The sequence below is a fragment of the Phalacrocorax carbo genome, chromosome 5 (genome assembly GCF_963921805.1).
Source record: "Phalacrocorax carbo chromosome 5, bPhaCar2.1, whole genome shotgun sequence".
Classification (NCBI taxonomy): domain Eukaryota; kingdom Metazoa; phylum Chordata; class Aves; order Suliformes; family Phalacrocoracidae; genus Phalacrocorax; species Phalacrocorax carbo.
Window position 1 is genome coordinate 2,029,851 of NC_087517.1, and position 13,949 is coordinate 2,043,799.

Here is a 13,949-nt window from a genome sequence, read left to right on the forward strand (position 1 = left end):
TCACAAGCTGCAAGAACCAGGGCTCGGCACTGTGCAGCGAGGGCAGCCCGAGGCTCCCCGGCACCTCCCGGACACCCTGAACGCCTGCTTGCAGCCATCGCCCTCCCAGAAAAATGATGCTCTGCCAGAGCTCGCGGGGGGTGGGAGGGCACGGCGCTCGTCGATCAGCGTGACTGCAGTCTGGTATTTCGCTTGCCACGAATGCTGTAAGAGACTGTGCAGGCTGGCCAACCCGGGGTCCTCTGAAGGTCCTCTGGTCCTGCTTGAGAACATTTACTTCCCTATAGAGACAAACACGCTTCCCAGCTAACACTGAGGCACCGCTGTTCACACATAATCCACTTGCCTTTAGATACCGTAAATAACAAGTTAAAAACTGTTGCTTTTTCCTGTCTGCTCCTCCTTTCCACTTTTGGCAATTTGCAATCGCTCACTGGCCAAATATGCTTTCAAAATATGAATTTATACAGCGAGGGGTTTAACACTATTTGAACGAGGAAGTTGGGGATTTTTACCACACACATATAAAGTTTTCAATCCCTATTTGAGTCTCCAAACTTCGCCGAGCAAAAAGCGTAAGCCAGTGGGTGACATCGTGACTGGGACGTGGTGGCTTCCCCTCCCGGTCGCCCCAGGACTGGGCCATTCAGACACAACAAAGTTAATAAATCCCAATGAAACCTATTTTATCTCCACTACGTGACTCATATAAGCACCAAGACTATCTACAGCCCTGAAAGGAGAAAGGTGCAGACCAGCAATAACTCAACCCTGCCTTTGTCAGCCACCTCGAAAGCAAACTAACTTAATTTCCCAAGGATAAAAGGCTCTTTGTTACTTGAAAAATTGCTGAGGAGTGCTGCTGTAAGCCAGAACAACAGAGAAGCGCAGAGAAGGGCATGCCAGCAGCCAGCGACAGGAGCACCGGACCAGAGAGCAGCGAGATGACCTGGTGCCCAGCACCTCCCTAAAGGGTAATAAATGATGAGAATTCAGGAAAAAAGCTTGGGCGGGGGAGCACAACACCCCTCCTGTGCTTCTTTTACCAGCAGTCTCCAGAATTAGCATTTTCTTTTCTGACGGATACCAAAAAAATGGGGCTGGATTGGGGCTTTACTTCAGCAGCAAAGAGAAACTGCTGGCTTTCTGCATTTCCTCTTCCATGTGATCCTACAAAGAACTCGACACATCTCTTGTTCACCCAAATCTGGAAAACTTATTAATTCCGTAACCAGGAAATTATGGCTTTTCCAGAGATCTTTTGCTTCCAAAAACATTCAGGACATTTTCTGCATTAGTGACATATGTTGTTATTATTATTGTTGCTGTTGTTGTTGTTATTAATACCTTCACTAACTTGTTTCATTCTTAAGATTCATATACATTAGGTAAACACACGCTGCGTCCGACTCGGTGCCGAGGCTTGTCAGAAACCCCGGCGGGCGGGCGGGAGCTGCTAGGAGAGCATAAAGCACATGCACAATGAAGGCTGGTGAAAGGAGGTGGACAAGCAGGGCCAGAGACCCATCTCTTCTCACTCCCGAGGCACAACCACATCGTAAACGCGGTGCACGTTTCCACCACCCATCGCCCGTCCCACCCAGACCTGGAGGGCAGCTCAGTCCTGCCCCAGCAATCCAGCCAGCCCGCCAGCAGGGCAGTATGTCACTTTATATGTCTTCTTAGGGAATGAAACTACAGCAGCCATTCATCTCTGTGCTAATTAGGGGGCAGAGGGATCCGTTTACACCTCTACTCATTTTCCGCAAAACCAGCGCTTCTGCAAGGGAGCAGCCAAGAGGCACGAGAGCCGCAGAAGCTCCCTGAGCAGCCGGGGATGCCAACCCCTGCCCGGCCCCATGCCGCTGAGCCTTGGACCCCTCGTGCCCTGTGCAGGTACCTCCGACTGCTTCATCACTCGCTGTCTCGATTTCCAGTGAGGCACGTCTCACAGGGCCAGCCAGATGGATAAGTGCAGCCATGAGCATTCTCTACCATCCAACTGCTTGTGAGGTCAATAAAACACTGGATTTTCTAGCCTGTATTTTACCCACAACAGGGGAGATTCAGCTGTACACAAAATATTTTTTTAATGCAAAGTGTCTCAAAACAGAGCTGTAAATGGCTACTGCAGCATGTGCAAAGATGCGGAAAATGCTTCATTGAATGTTGTCAAAAAATCTCTGCTGCAATAATGGCACCGTATGGTAACACACAGCGTGAGGTGTCACTTTTCAACCACTGTCTCTTCATCGTATTTCTGAGGAGAGGTCTGGGGCTCACCCGAGATAGTTGTGTCAGGCAACAAACAGCACAGCACCCCCACGAAACCCTGCTCCTCGCTCAGCCCCGTCCGGCAGCCGCCGCCTGTCCCCTTCCTCATCAGCCATCCACCCGAGACCCACGGGCCGCGCGCCGGAGGGCTGCCTGCACCGCTGCCCTGCCTGCAGCCTGGACGTGGCCCGGCCTGCCTTTCAGTAACTCCCATCCCAAGTCCAAAGGACACCGAGATATTTGTCAGCGCTCCCTGGTGCCCTAGACTTTGAAATGGCGAGCACGGACCACCGCAGCTCTGTGCTGTTACGCTCTCCATCAGCCCATAGTGCACAATCTCACAAAAAAACCCCAAAAATAATAATAATATTGAGAACCTGCCTCTCCCCAGACGTGGTTTATGGAGGGGAAGGCTGGAGGCCATTTTCCCTTTGCAGTGCTCAATGAACAGTGGCAGAGGAGGAAGGGGCACCGAAGCAAGCCTGGCTTAAAGGGCGTGTGGGTGTGTAGCACACGCTAGTGCGCACTGACCTCTTTTGTGATATAACAGAGAGCTTAGTGATTAACATTTTTGCCTCATTTAGAGAAAGATCTAACCACTATAGTCAACGCTTGTTGAACCGAAGTGTAAATGAGCACAAGTCCAACAGTCCCTCCGCGGTTTCAGATGTTATCTTTCTCCAGGCTATCTTGTACACTATTTTTGATAGCTTAATCTCACAATGCCAAATTTCTGTGCTTGGGCTCGCCCTCCACCATGATGCTCAGCCGGGCAGCGAGCCCAGGTCGCCCTCCCCTCCCAGGGGAACACCACCCTGCTCTTCGGCAGAGCCGGGGTTTCGCCCGGGGAGCTGGAGGACTCAGGGACTGCTGCAGCACAACCTGCTCACCTGGGGCTGTGTTTCCAACAGGACCCGTACCTGGACACTTCTCAGCTGCAAATAAACCCTAAAGCGGAACGTGGCACCTTGCCGATGCACCACACATGCCCTTGTTGGAGGTGTAATTACCCCTGACGCAGGCACAGAGGGGCTCGAGCCCCCTGGAAGCAGAGCTGAGGGGTGGCACAGGACCCCCAACTGGGAAGCTGCTGGAGAAACCCACCGCACCCCAGCGAGCTCCACGCTGGCCACCAGCCTCCGAAACAGCTGGCACCTGCCTTCATTAGGAGTTTCATTAGGAAAGGGAGAGAGTTCTACAAATATCTCAGTGAAGATATTTTGGATGTAAATCGCATGACTTTCACCTTAGGTCTCTTAATTTGTTACTCCGTGCACACAACCTCCAGTGCCTCCAAAGGTGAGGACACGGCGATGCCCCTGCCACAATTTGCCATTAGAGGGCAACGAAGAACTTTGTAAGACGGCCCCAACCTCTTCCCTCAACATCTGTGCCCCCCCCTCCCCAACACCTCACGGCATGCAGCTGGATAAAGAGGCCCTGAGTACCACCAAACGTGGCTCTCCGGAAAGCTCTCTGGTGGCTCGCCACGCCAGGACATGGGATCCTCTTCCCTGCCTGGATCCTTCCCAATGCTCAGCCCCAGATGACCACCATTTGGCCCTCTCCAGGATGGGCAACAGGTTTACTGGCTTTGCTCTTCTCCTCCTCCTCCTTTACAAGTCAGAGATGTAGGGAGCAAGGTTTCAGGCCACCTACAGCAATGCTTAGATGGCTTCCAAGGTTTATAGGCAAAGGAGCAGAAAATACCGCACAGGACAAGCCCCCACAGCCAGCCCAGCAACCTTTACAACGATTCACTACAACACGCTCAGTCCTACTCACGTCTGATTATTATTATTATTATTATTATCATTATTATTATTGTTGTTGTTGTTATTGTTATTATTGTTATTATTGTTATTGTTATTACTACTACAAGACTGGCAGCTCCTCACTTTCATTAACCCCACTTCTGCAAACATGAGAGTTCCTTCTGGGGGCCAAACTCTCCCCTAATATTCTCAACATATTTCATAAATGGCCAGGGTCTGCTTTACAGACTATTTAGAAAATATAATTTAAGGGCAACCTCTGGACCCTTTTTCCTTTCAGACATAAGTTGAAAACCAGCACAGGAGGGTAAGAGTTCATTTCCTCAAGCTGTTACATTAATTTACATCCTCAGTCCTTCACAAAGCAAAAGTGGGTGAAAATGGTGTAATGGGTGATACCAATAAAAAATAGCTGTCAAAATTTGCATCCACACCAAAACCATACGTCCTGTACAAAATCCGTTCCGGGAAGTACTTTTAGCCACGCACCATAATTATGTGGACATATACAAATATTTCACAGCCCACCTGCGGTATTATGGTGCTTTTACAGATGCCTGCTTCTCGCTGCTCTAATGTTCAGCGGCTGGCAAGCACCCACCAGGGATGCCAGGGCAGCCGGGGAGCTGCGACGGACCACAGATCCGCAGCCCCTTATCGCCCAAGCATCTCCCCCCTCGGATGGCCGAGCCCTGGAAGGGCAGCACACCGTCACCTCCCGTCCCCTTCAGGATCCTCGCAGTGTTGGGCTCCCGCAGGGCTGGTTACAACAGTCCTGAGCTGCTTCTCTGCCTACCCCTCCAAGCGACGGGAAGCAGACTCATCCCAGCCCAGGGGTGGACTCAGTGTTGTGCAAGGAGCTATTAAGATACGCAGTTACTCCAGACTGCAAATTTCCTTCACTGCGTTTCCATCTGCTCATCCCTCCTATCCTGCTGCAGAGTTCAGGCATGAATCAGCAGCAGCTGCACGTTGCAAAGGGTGGATCCGCTCTGAGGTGGGAGTTTGCACACTGAGGCCGTGATCTAACTGCTTCTGCCTGCCCTGCTGCCAACTCAGTGCAAAGACAGCACGCAGGCTCCAGCACAACGCTCACGCTTACGTGTGCACGCTCCAAGTGTGCATGCCCTAAGCAAACATCCATGAAACCACTTACAGTAGATTAAGCAATTTGTTCAGTGTCTCACTACACTGAAACTCTAAATAGCTCAATGCTTTACATTCTCTGCACACAAAACTCATGGAAAAAAAGCAAGTAAAGCACGTAATTCTTTATTCAGCTTTACTTTAAGGTAGCTGGATTTTATCAGCAGCTCCACCTCTGTAATAGCTAAACAGGAAAAGTCCCACAAATCTATTTATTAAAATGTTCCTGACCTCACAGCATGACTGTACCTTCTGCCAAACTCTCATCCTGGTACTGCTGTGTTTACACTTCAAGGAAACACCCTACTTTCTCGGGCCTGGATCAATTATTTTCATTAGTGATTACTTTTGAAGTTTATGGCAGAACCTGAATTTGCTGTTGGCTCACAGATGCACATCCTACCTTTTGCATGCTTCACCTTCTCTAAATAATGCAGTTTCTGTTCATTTGTCACGGCAGAGACGGCCTGTTAATTGTTCTCTATTGCTGCCAAGTCCGCACGCCACAGCAGAGCTCATATACAAAAGATGCCTCGGCATATGGTGCTGCTTAATCCGAGGTTGTTGTTCAGCCTCTGGAGGCGAAGAGCAGTTCAGGCTGCATCACCGTCGCACCTCCCTGAAGGCGACAGCTACCGCGACGATGGCTCGTGATGCGGAAAGCCAAATCCTCACCAATCGAGACCATTCGTTCACGTTACACAGGTTGAGAAAGACCAAACTCGAAGCACTTGCTGAGAGGAGACTGAAGGTCAGTCTCTTCAGGCAAAATAAGCAGCATTCACTTCCCAGAGGAAACAGGCACAGGGGTGATGGTAACATCAGAGGGGAAAGAAATGTCGCTCTGTGGCAAAAAAGGGAATTATTCTTAAAAGGCTTCTATGAATTGCACCAATAGGTGCAACTTAGGCAGCAAAAAAGATGTGTAAGGCCAAAATATGAGTGTTTGAATCCATTCAAACCCGTGTCCTCTGCAAGGTCCTCTTCCAAGCCCACGGGCACTGCTGACGAAACCCAGTTTGTGCTCTCACCAGGATGTCTGCCAGAAGGCCTCCTGGCCACCCTTACCTGGTCGCAGATGAGCTCCCACTTCTTCTCGTTGTCGTACTGCCTCAGCAGCCGGGCTTTGTCAGGCGGCAAGTTCATCGCATTCTGCAGAGAAAGAGAAAGCAAACGTGAGGGACCACAGAGGGCTCGGGCTCAGATGGAGTCAGACATGAGCAAACCAATGCAACATGGCTGCGGTTGCTTTAATTGTTTTATGTGAGTTCCTGTTGACAGGGTTATTCAGAAACATTCCCTCTAAATGTCATCTTTGGCCCCAAAAGCACCAGTGAATCACAAGGCACCGAAGGGCAGGGCTCGGTGCTGGGCCACACTGGGACGCGGGAGGAGGTGAGCGACTGGAGCTCAGGGCCAGCCACCTCCATCCGGAGGAGAGGACAGGGCTCCCCTGTGCTGCTGTGGCACAGCGGCCACCTTCCACCCCAGACGGGTCCCTGTGGTGCACCACATCCCCTCTTCCCTCCGCCTGCCCCGGCTTGAGCTCACGCCTAAGGGAAACGCACACTCCGGCCACGGGCTGGGGACTGCAGACGGCTGGTTCTCTCCAAACAAGATCCTGAAATGCCATTTCATTTTATTTCAACAGCAAGACACTGTTCAGGTTTTTAAATGTCACCATGTGCAACCTTATCTGGATAATACAGATCCCACAGGTAGGGCTGCTGCTGCCCAGCGACTGTTGTGCTACTCGCGCAGGCAAAGATAAGGAGGCTGTGAATGACAACCTGCAGTACCGAGTCAGAAGGCAGGGAGAGGCAGCAATTAGAAGATGCCTATCATCTGCTGGCTCCTTTGATGTCAGCTGAGATATCTTTCCATGGGCTTGGGGTAGGGCGGGATAGGCTGGCTGCTCGCTCCCAAGGCAGTTTTCTTAAGAGATGTGTCTCTAAATGTGCAGCATAACTGTCGTGCTTACGCTCCCAGAGGACCCGGGAACGCCTCGAGAGCTTCGCAATCACCAAGCCTGGAGAGCCTCTCTACGAGCCCAGCGGCGCGCAGCAAGGTGAAGCGGCTGCATGAAAAACCCACTAAGCACCTCTTGGTCTCCAGCTCGGAGTCCAGCTCGCATTCCCAGCCGAGTTATCCCCGATTAACCCTTCAGGATCACCAGCCTCTGGAGTCCATCCCGGACCGCTGCTGGGCTGGGAGCGAAGCGCCAGCCGGGCCCTGCGGCACTGCATGCTGCAGGCGGATCAGGGCAGTGGTGTGCATGTCTCCAGAGCCAGCAGGCACTACCCTTCCATGTTTAGTTCTAAAAAGGCTGCGGGAGGCACAAAAAGAGGCCAGAACCAAAGGCTGTTAAATAAGTTAAGCAGTAATCAATAAATCGGTGTTTAGGTACCGAAACACTCTGCTCTAGAAGCACACATCTTCACAACCTGTGCAATAGGCAGTTTTACAGACTAATTAAAAGCAGGCTGGCCTAGGGATCCTCACAAACACTCCCAGATCATACTCTGCTACAGCCGGACTCGTACAGCCTGGGGCCCAGAGCTCCTCCATTTCCTCGCCCAAACCCTCTCCCAGGTAACAGAAGAGGAGGGACACGGACAGGCCGAGCTGCCACAAACCCCATCAAGAGCCTCTGTTACGATGAGCCCAGCCTGCTGGCCCCCAGTCTGCTTACCCTGAATGGCACACTATAAAACCAGAATTTGAGCCCTAGAAAGGGCCCGGTGAGACCCAGGGTGATAACGCAGCCACACCTGAATGCAAGCAGACACACAGGACGTACTGTGTATGAGATGGAGTGATAATTAAAGAATTTCAATGCCTAGGTTGCGTTGTCATGCATCAGGTATTGCTATTTTTAAAGTACACCGTGGGAAACGTACTCAGCTCCAGGTATGGAAGAGACCCACAGAGACCCCTGCACTGATGATACCGGGGTCCCAGCCCCGGATGGGGACCGCAGGTGCCAAGGGCAATCCCTGTGCCATGGTGCATACAGCACCGACGGACACTGCAACACCTGGTCGAGCTTTGGGGGATGAGCGGCTTTGAAGGAGAGCCAAGAGGTTAACTGGCAGTGTCTGGCCATCAACGGCAACGTTTTCCGGCACCGTTTTTGGCTGGCTGAGCACTACCTCCCCATTGCAAAGACAAGACTTTCCCTGCTCATATTCCCGTGCTTGGGTACGATGCAGGACTATCCTTTCCCTACACCTCCCCAGGGCTTTCATGCCTCCGTTGCATTGCTAGCTCACAGGCCAGGCTGACTGTCAGCCTGCTCCCAGCCCAGCCCAGCTCAGCTCAGCTCAGCCCAGGCCTGGGGGGGAGGCAGGCGCAGGGCCAGGGCTGCTCCTGGCCCCGCTCCCTCATGGCCACAGTTTCAGATTTCCGTCTCCCTGGGTTTACTCATGCAGCCCGGGCTGGAAACCGGGAGGGCTCGGGTGTGATGCAGGAGCAGATGTGGCATTCCTGCCCGCGGGCAGCGATAGCTGCGAGGAGGCAGGGTGGAGGAGCCGAGATGCTGCAGCCATCTGCCTTCCCTGCGCCCGGGGGGAGCAGCCCCCCATGAGGCTCGGCGCAGGGGTCCCCCTCGCCCGAGGGCATCCCCAGGCACGCTGGCGCGATGCAGCCACCACCTCCCCTCCCACCGCTGCACCCTGCCAGTGCCCCCCCAAAGCACAGGAGCACAGGCAGGAACAGCGATGCATGCCCTGAACACCATCCTTCCACATCTTCGGCGTGACAGCGAATGCCTCTCCTTACCAGGAATACCACAGACCCCCAAGACACCCCTCTGGTGCACTTGTACCTCCTGGTCCAGGCTGGACCACTGAGGGAGGCAACGAGAGGGCAGGTCCCCACCTGATCTGCACGTTGCAGATGTATTTGCTATTGTCCCACAAGACCTCATCTCCCTCTGTCCTGGCTGACGAGTGTCACCCGCTCCTGGGGACCCCTTCCACCACCCTGCTGCTGTGATGACTGCTCTTCCTAAAGCTTGCTTTCCATCAGATAACAAATACTCTTCCTTTTGCTCATCTGTGCTCTCATGTCGACAGTACTTATAGACTGTGATCATATCTGTGCTCGATTCTCCTCTCAGTCTCTCACCATGTACCTTATCAGTTCTACTTATCACTTTAATGCACTTCTTGGTATTTTTCCTGGGGCTTCTTCAAGCACCAATCCTTACCTCTGAGGACGCAAACATATTTCATAGCTACGCTAAATCCCAGCTGTAGGAAAAGCTTCACTGTTTACCTGCAATACACCCCTTGTCAAACTCTGATCTTACAGCTAATCAGCTTACCCAACCAGGCTGGCGCTCAGACAAGAAACCTGCCTGGAAACCTTTGCAGAATTCAGCCATGGCAAGAGTTCAGCACGGATGAAAGCCTGAAACAGGGAAAACAAGACCCAGGCAGCAGGTTCCAGTGATCTCATTTTGAAATGAATTAAATCTGATCTCATTCTGAAATGTGAACTCCTCCGCTCCGCGTCGTTTTGCTGCGCACAACCATTTCATGTATTTCAACAACTACTGCAATTCGCTTCAGATACCCCCTGCCCTGGTCCGACAGGTAAAATTATTTATGAATGCATTGTGGGCAACCAGGCTCAGATCCCTGCGAGTAAGCAGTGGATGATTTGCACCTACTCACTTCCCAATAAGAGATGTAAAGCAGTTTTGAAACCCGCTTGTGCGCCAAGTCCATTACCGTGCTGTGGGCAGGGCCCTCCGCTGAGGCAAACTACAGCGGGTCACCCAGCAGCCCCTCTAGCCCCTTCCTTCATCTCTTCTGGAGGGAACTGGGAAGGAAACTACTGCCTCTGGCCTCATCACTCATGCTCTAAGGAGGGAATGCACTTGGGCCAGGGCTTCTCATGCAGGCAGAGTCAGTTTGACATCAACTTTTGTGTTTTACACACAGATCAGTTTGAATGGCTTTCTTAGCAACTGGATCAAATTGCCCTCATTTACTGGAAACTATCGCAAGACGTTCTCACAACCTGAGGCTCTCCGCTTGTCGTGCAAGTTTATTTCTGCACCACACACGCCCTTCTCCCCAACTATGAGACATCTGCTGAATCGGACCTCCTGATCCCTGGCTGCTGCCGGTCCTTCGGCTCGGCTCTCCTACAGCCTCCAGGCTGCTGCCCCAGCACTCCTGAGCCCACTCAACATACACCTTCATCAAGGCTGAGTGGCTGTACCAAACAACCCTTGTTTCTTTGTACAAAATAACGCAGGTGTAGATCATACCTTCTCTAAAACCCGGACTAACGCTGGTCTTCAGCTGCTCTGACTGTTAACAACCATTCCCTGATGGAAAACTAGCTTCTAAACCATGGTATTTTTACTTAAATGAGAAGCAATATATTTTCTTTATGTTTATGCATGGCACTATACCAATTGGCTTTCTGAAATCCAAGCATACTATATCTAATTGCATAAGCTTGAGCTGTTGCACCACTGACTATGGCAAGAAGGCTACTGAATTGGCTGGCTTGACCTTACCAGTTGCAATAGTTTTGACTCTAGTCATAACTAACCAGATGCACTAGTAGTCTGGATTTCTTGCTCTCTGGGGATCAGTGAAATGACTCACAAATGTCTCCTGGCCGCTTCCAGCTCTTGGAATGATGGGCTTCACACATACCCGCGTTTTGTAGTTAACTACAGGTCTATGACCTGTGATTTCTCTTCCCATCTTTACCCTAATTAGAGTCCATGCTTTGAAGGCTTTTGATAGCATAACTATTCCACTCCCGATACAATCTAAATCTCCACTGTCGCCAGAAGGGATGGGCCCACTCTGCTCCTGCCTGTGTCCCCAGCCACGCCGTCCCTTACCGTCCCCCATGTCACCACCAGCACTTACGTGGCTGGAGGCCCTCTGCCAGCAGAGCAGACTTCGATCAGCTCAGGAAGCAGAACTGCACCTTTACACTGGATACCCATCTTCCATTAGGATCCCGTCTTGGGCCATAAAAGACCATTCCTTTTAGAGGCAACAGCAGTTGAAGCAGCCCCACTGTCTTGCACCCTGCTGCTCTGCATCCCCATCCCCAGCCGGCCCCACGCACACGCCTACATGGCTTGTACCAAACTCCATCTAGATTAAAAATAACTGTTTCTGGCCAAGCTGGTTTTAGTTCAAGTCAGTGCCACGAGTCCAACAAGCTGCATGGTGGCACAAACTGCGAGGCTGCCGGGGCCATGCCACAGCTCCCATGCTGGACCATGTAGCAGCCATGATACAACCTCCCTGTGTTTGGGCTTTTGCTTCCTGCACCCTGTCATCACTCCGAGTCTCACAGCCCTGAGTGAAACGCTGATGCCCACCAGTCCAGGCCAAGCATCTGAACCCAGGTGAGTTCTGCAGCTTTGTTCCGCTCCCTCCTCCCACAGATTCGCAGCCTTAGGGAATTAGTCCCACCTTCCTCACCATACTGCAAATTTCCACTACGTCACACCGCTTCTAGGACTGAAGAGAGGAAAAAAAAAGCAAACCTGTGGCACATCATTCTGCCTCGGTCCCTGCGAGGCAGTAGGAAATCAGTGAGCGCCGCCGCTTTACAGCCTCCGAGTGAGGTTTCCGACTCCTCAAGAAACACCTACAAACACAAATCTGGAGCACTACGCTCAAAAGTAACTGCAGCGAGATCCTGCACAGCATCGTGCTGTCCACAAGGGCCAGTTTCCAACCACATTTTGGCTCCAAAAACACATAACTTCTCTTTTCCCCACAAATTCCAAAGTTATTCATGTCTAATGCTGCATGCCAAATAATATAGGTAAGGTTTCCATTCCGTTTGCTCCGGGTTGGCATTATAAAGCTAGAACTTAAATTAATCACAGTAGCAGATGGAAAACTGGGGGAAATACTAGCAGACCTACAAAATATTAAATTGCTTAAGAGTTAAAAATAAAACCAACAGCACATCAAGGAAATATATGTATTTTTAACCTATGAAACAAAGCCCAGCTCCATTGAAACTCACAGCCCCAACAGCGTCTCCAAAGCATGGGGCCAGATGACTCGGTAACGCCGCTGCGTACCAGGATTCATCAAGATTTAGCCTCACCCTGAGGAGATGATTTCACCCGTCTCAGTGTGACAGCGAGAGCAGTGGTCCAGCACAGGGCAGGAAAATGTTGTTTCCCACACAGCAACGTTATCTTCTGGCCGCAAGCAGCCAGAGGAAAGCAGGACACTGGTGCAGGCATTGCAGCTTTGCACTTCACGTGCCAATCCCCGAGAGAGAGTGACTGTAGAATCACAGAATCATTAAGGTTGGAAAAGACCTCTAGGATCACCACGTCCAACCCCCAACCCAACATCCCCAGGCCTCCTAAACCATGTCCCCAAGTGCCACGGCTGCACGGTGTTTGAACCCCCCCAGGGACGGTGACTCCCCCACCTCTCTGGGCAGCCTGTGCCAGGGCCTGACCGCTCTGGCAGGCAAGAAATTTTTCCTACTATCCAATCTAAACCTCCCCTGATGCAGCTTGAGGCCATTTACTCCTGTTCTACCGCTTGTAACTTGGGAGAAGAGACCAAACCCACCTCGCTACAACCTCCTTTCAGGTAGTTGTAGAGAGAAATAAATGTAAGCACAGCTTCGTCACTGAGCGCCAAACTGTACCGTAGCTCAAGGTAAAATCTGTGGGTTGCACTTCGCTGCCCTGCTCAAAACTGAATAAATCTTGTTCCGTTTGCTGTGACCGGCTGGCTTGCGGGTTGCAACCTTTGTCCCTCAGAAGTCTCCACAGAAAAGCAGTTTCAAATTGGGTTTTGAGTCGGCGGAGCACCTGAATTTACTATGGAAACCACGTAGCCTCTGTTTCCATTTTTTGGCACTGAAGTCTCTTTTTGGAGACTGATTTGCAGGAGTTAGGCACCATCGCTGCAGCGCTCGGCTTCACCCTTGGGCTCAACCCTGGCCCTTGGGGATCTGCACGCCGTCCCCTTCCATGGAAAAGGGGGGCACCGGCTCAGCCCACGGAGCCGCTGGTGGTCACGCGTGGTGGCCCCAGGCCTCGGGGGCAAAGCACTCCCGCAGCACCACCTCTTATTAGCATTATGCAGAGAAAGTGCTAAAATAGTAGCCCACGTGCTGTGGAGGGATAAAGCGCCCAAATGGCCAAGGTTATTTGCGTTACAGAAATATTGATACACTCAGCAGCATTCGTGGTTTCGCTCAGGGAAGGACCAGCACATAAGTACAGGTTTGAACTGCAGACCAGGTCACACCAGCAACAGCAGCACGCGCTTCAATGCTGGTGGTGGGATAACTGAGATGTATTTTTTTCTACCTTATTCCTCGTTTTAATATGAATTAAAAGGCTCAGTGTTTTGGAAAACAAGCGTAGCAGCAACCTGACTGACTCAAAAGCATAAGCATTGCTAATTAATAGCATTAGGCTGTTGCTCTTTCTTATTAATCTTATAATCTTTGAGTCTAAATGCCTTTTATTTATGAATCATGACATTAATGTGCTAGCAACAAACACGACAGAGCCCTCCTGATCCATTTGTTCCCATGAATGGTGCTGCATGCACTAGTAAGACAATCGGAGCACGTGTACCCCTAAAATATGAGATGTTTCCACCAGCCTACTTCCATCCACCAGACAGTGATGGAAAAAGCCATCCCTGCATCACTCCAGGCGCTGGTACGGCAGCAATGCTCAGCCTGGCAAGGCAAGGCAAGTCAACCAATGCTGCCAAC

The 13,949-nt window shown here is 51.3% G+C and overlaps 1 protein-coding gene across 8 annotated transcripts in view; it reads right to left on the reverse strand.

Annotated features, from left to right (window-relative positions):
* FMNL2 (formin like 2) overlaps positions 1-13,949 on the reverse strand; it is a 152,689-nt gene that overhangs the window by 66,403 nt on the left and 72,337 nt on the right. For all 8 annotated transcript variants that reach the window (XM_064450935.1, XM_064450931.1, XM_064450933.1 and 5 more), the window contains exon 2: positions 6,264-6,347. In XM_064450935.1, coding sequence (XP_064307005.1) covers positions 6,264-6,347 — 84 coding nt within the window. The remainder of the gene's footprint in view (positions 1-6,263; positions 6,348-13,949) is intronic.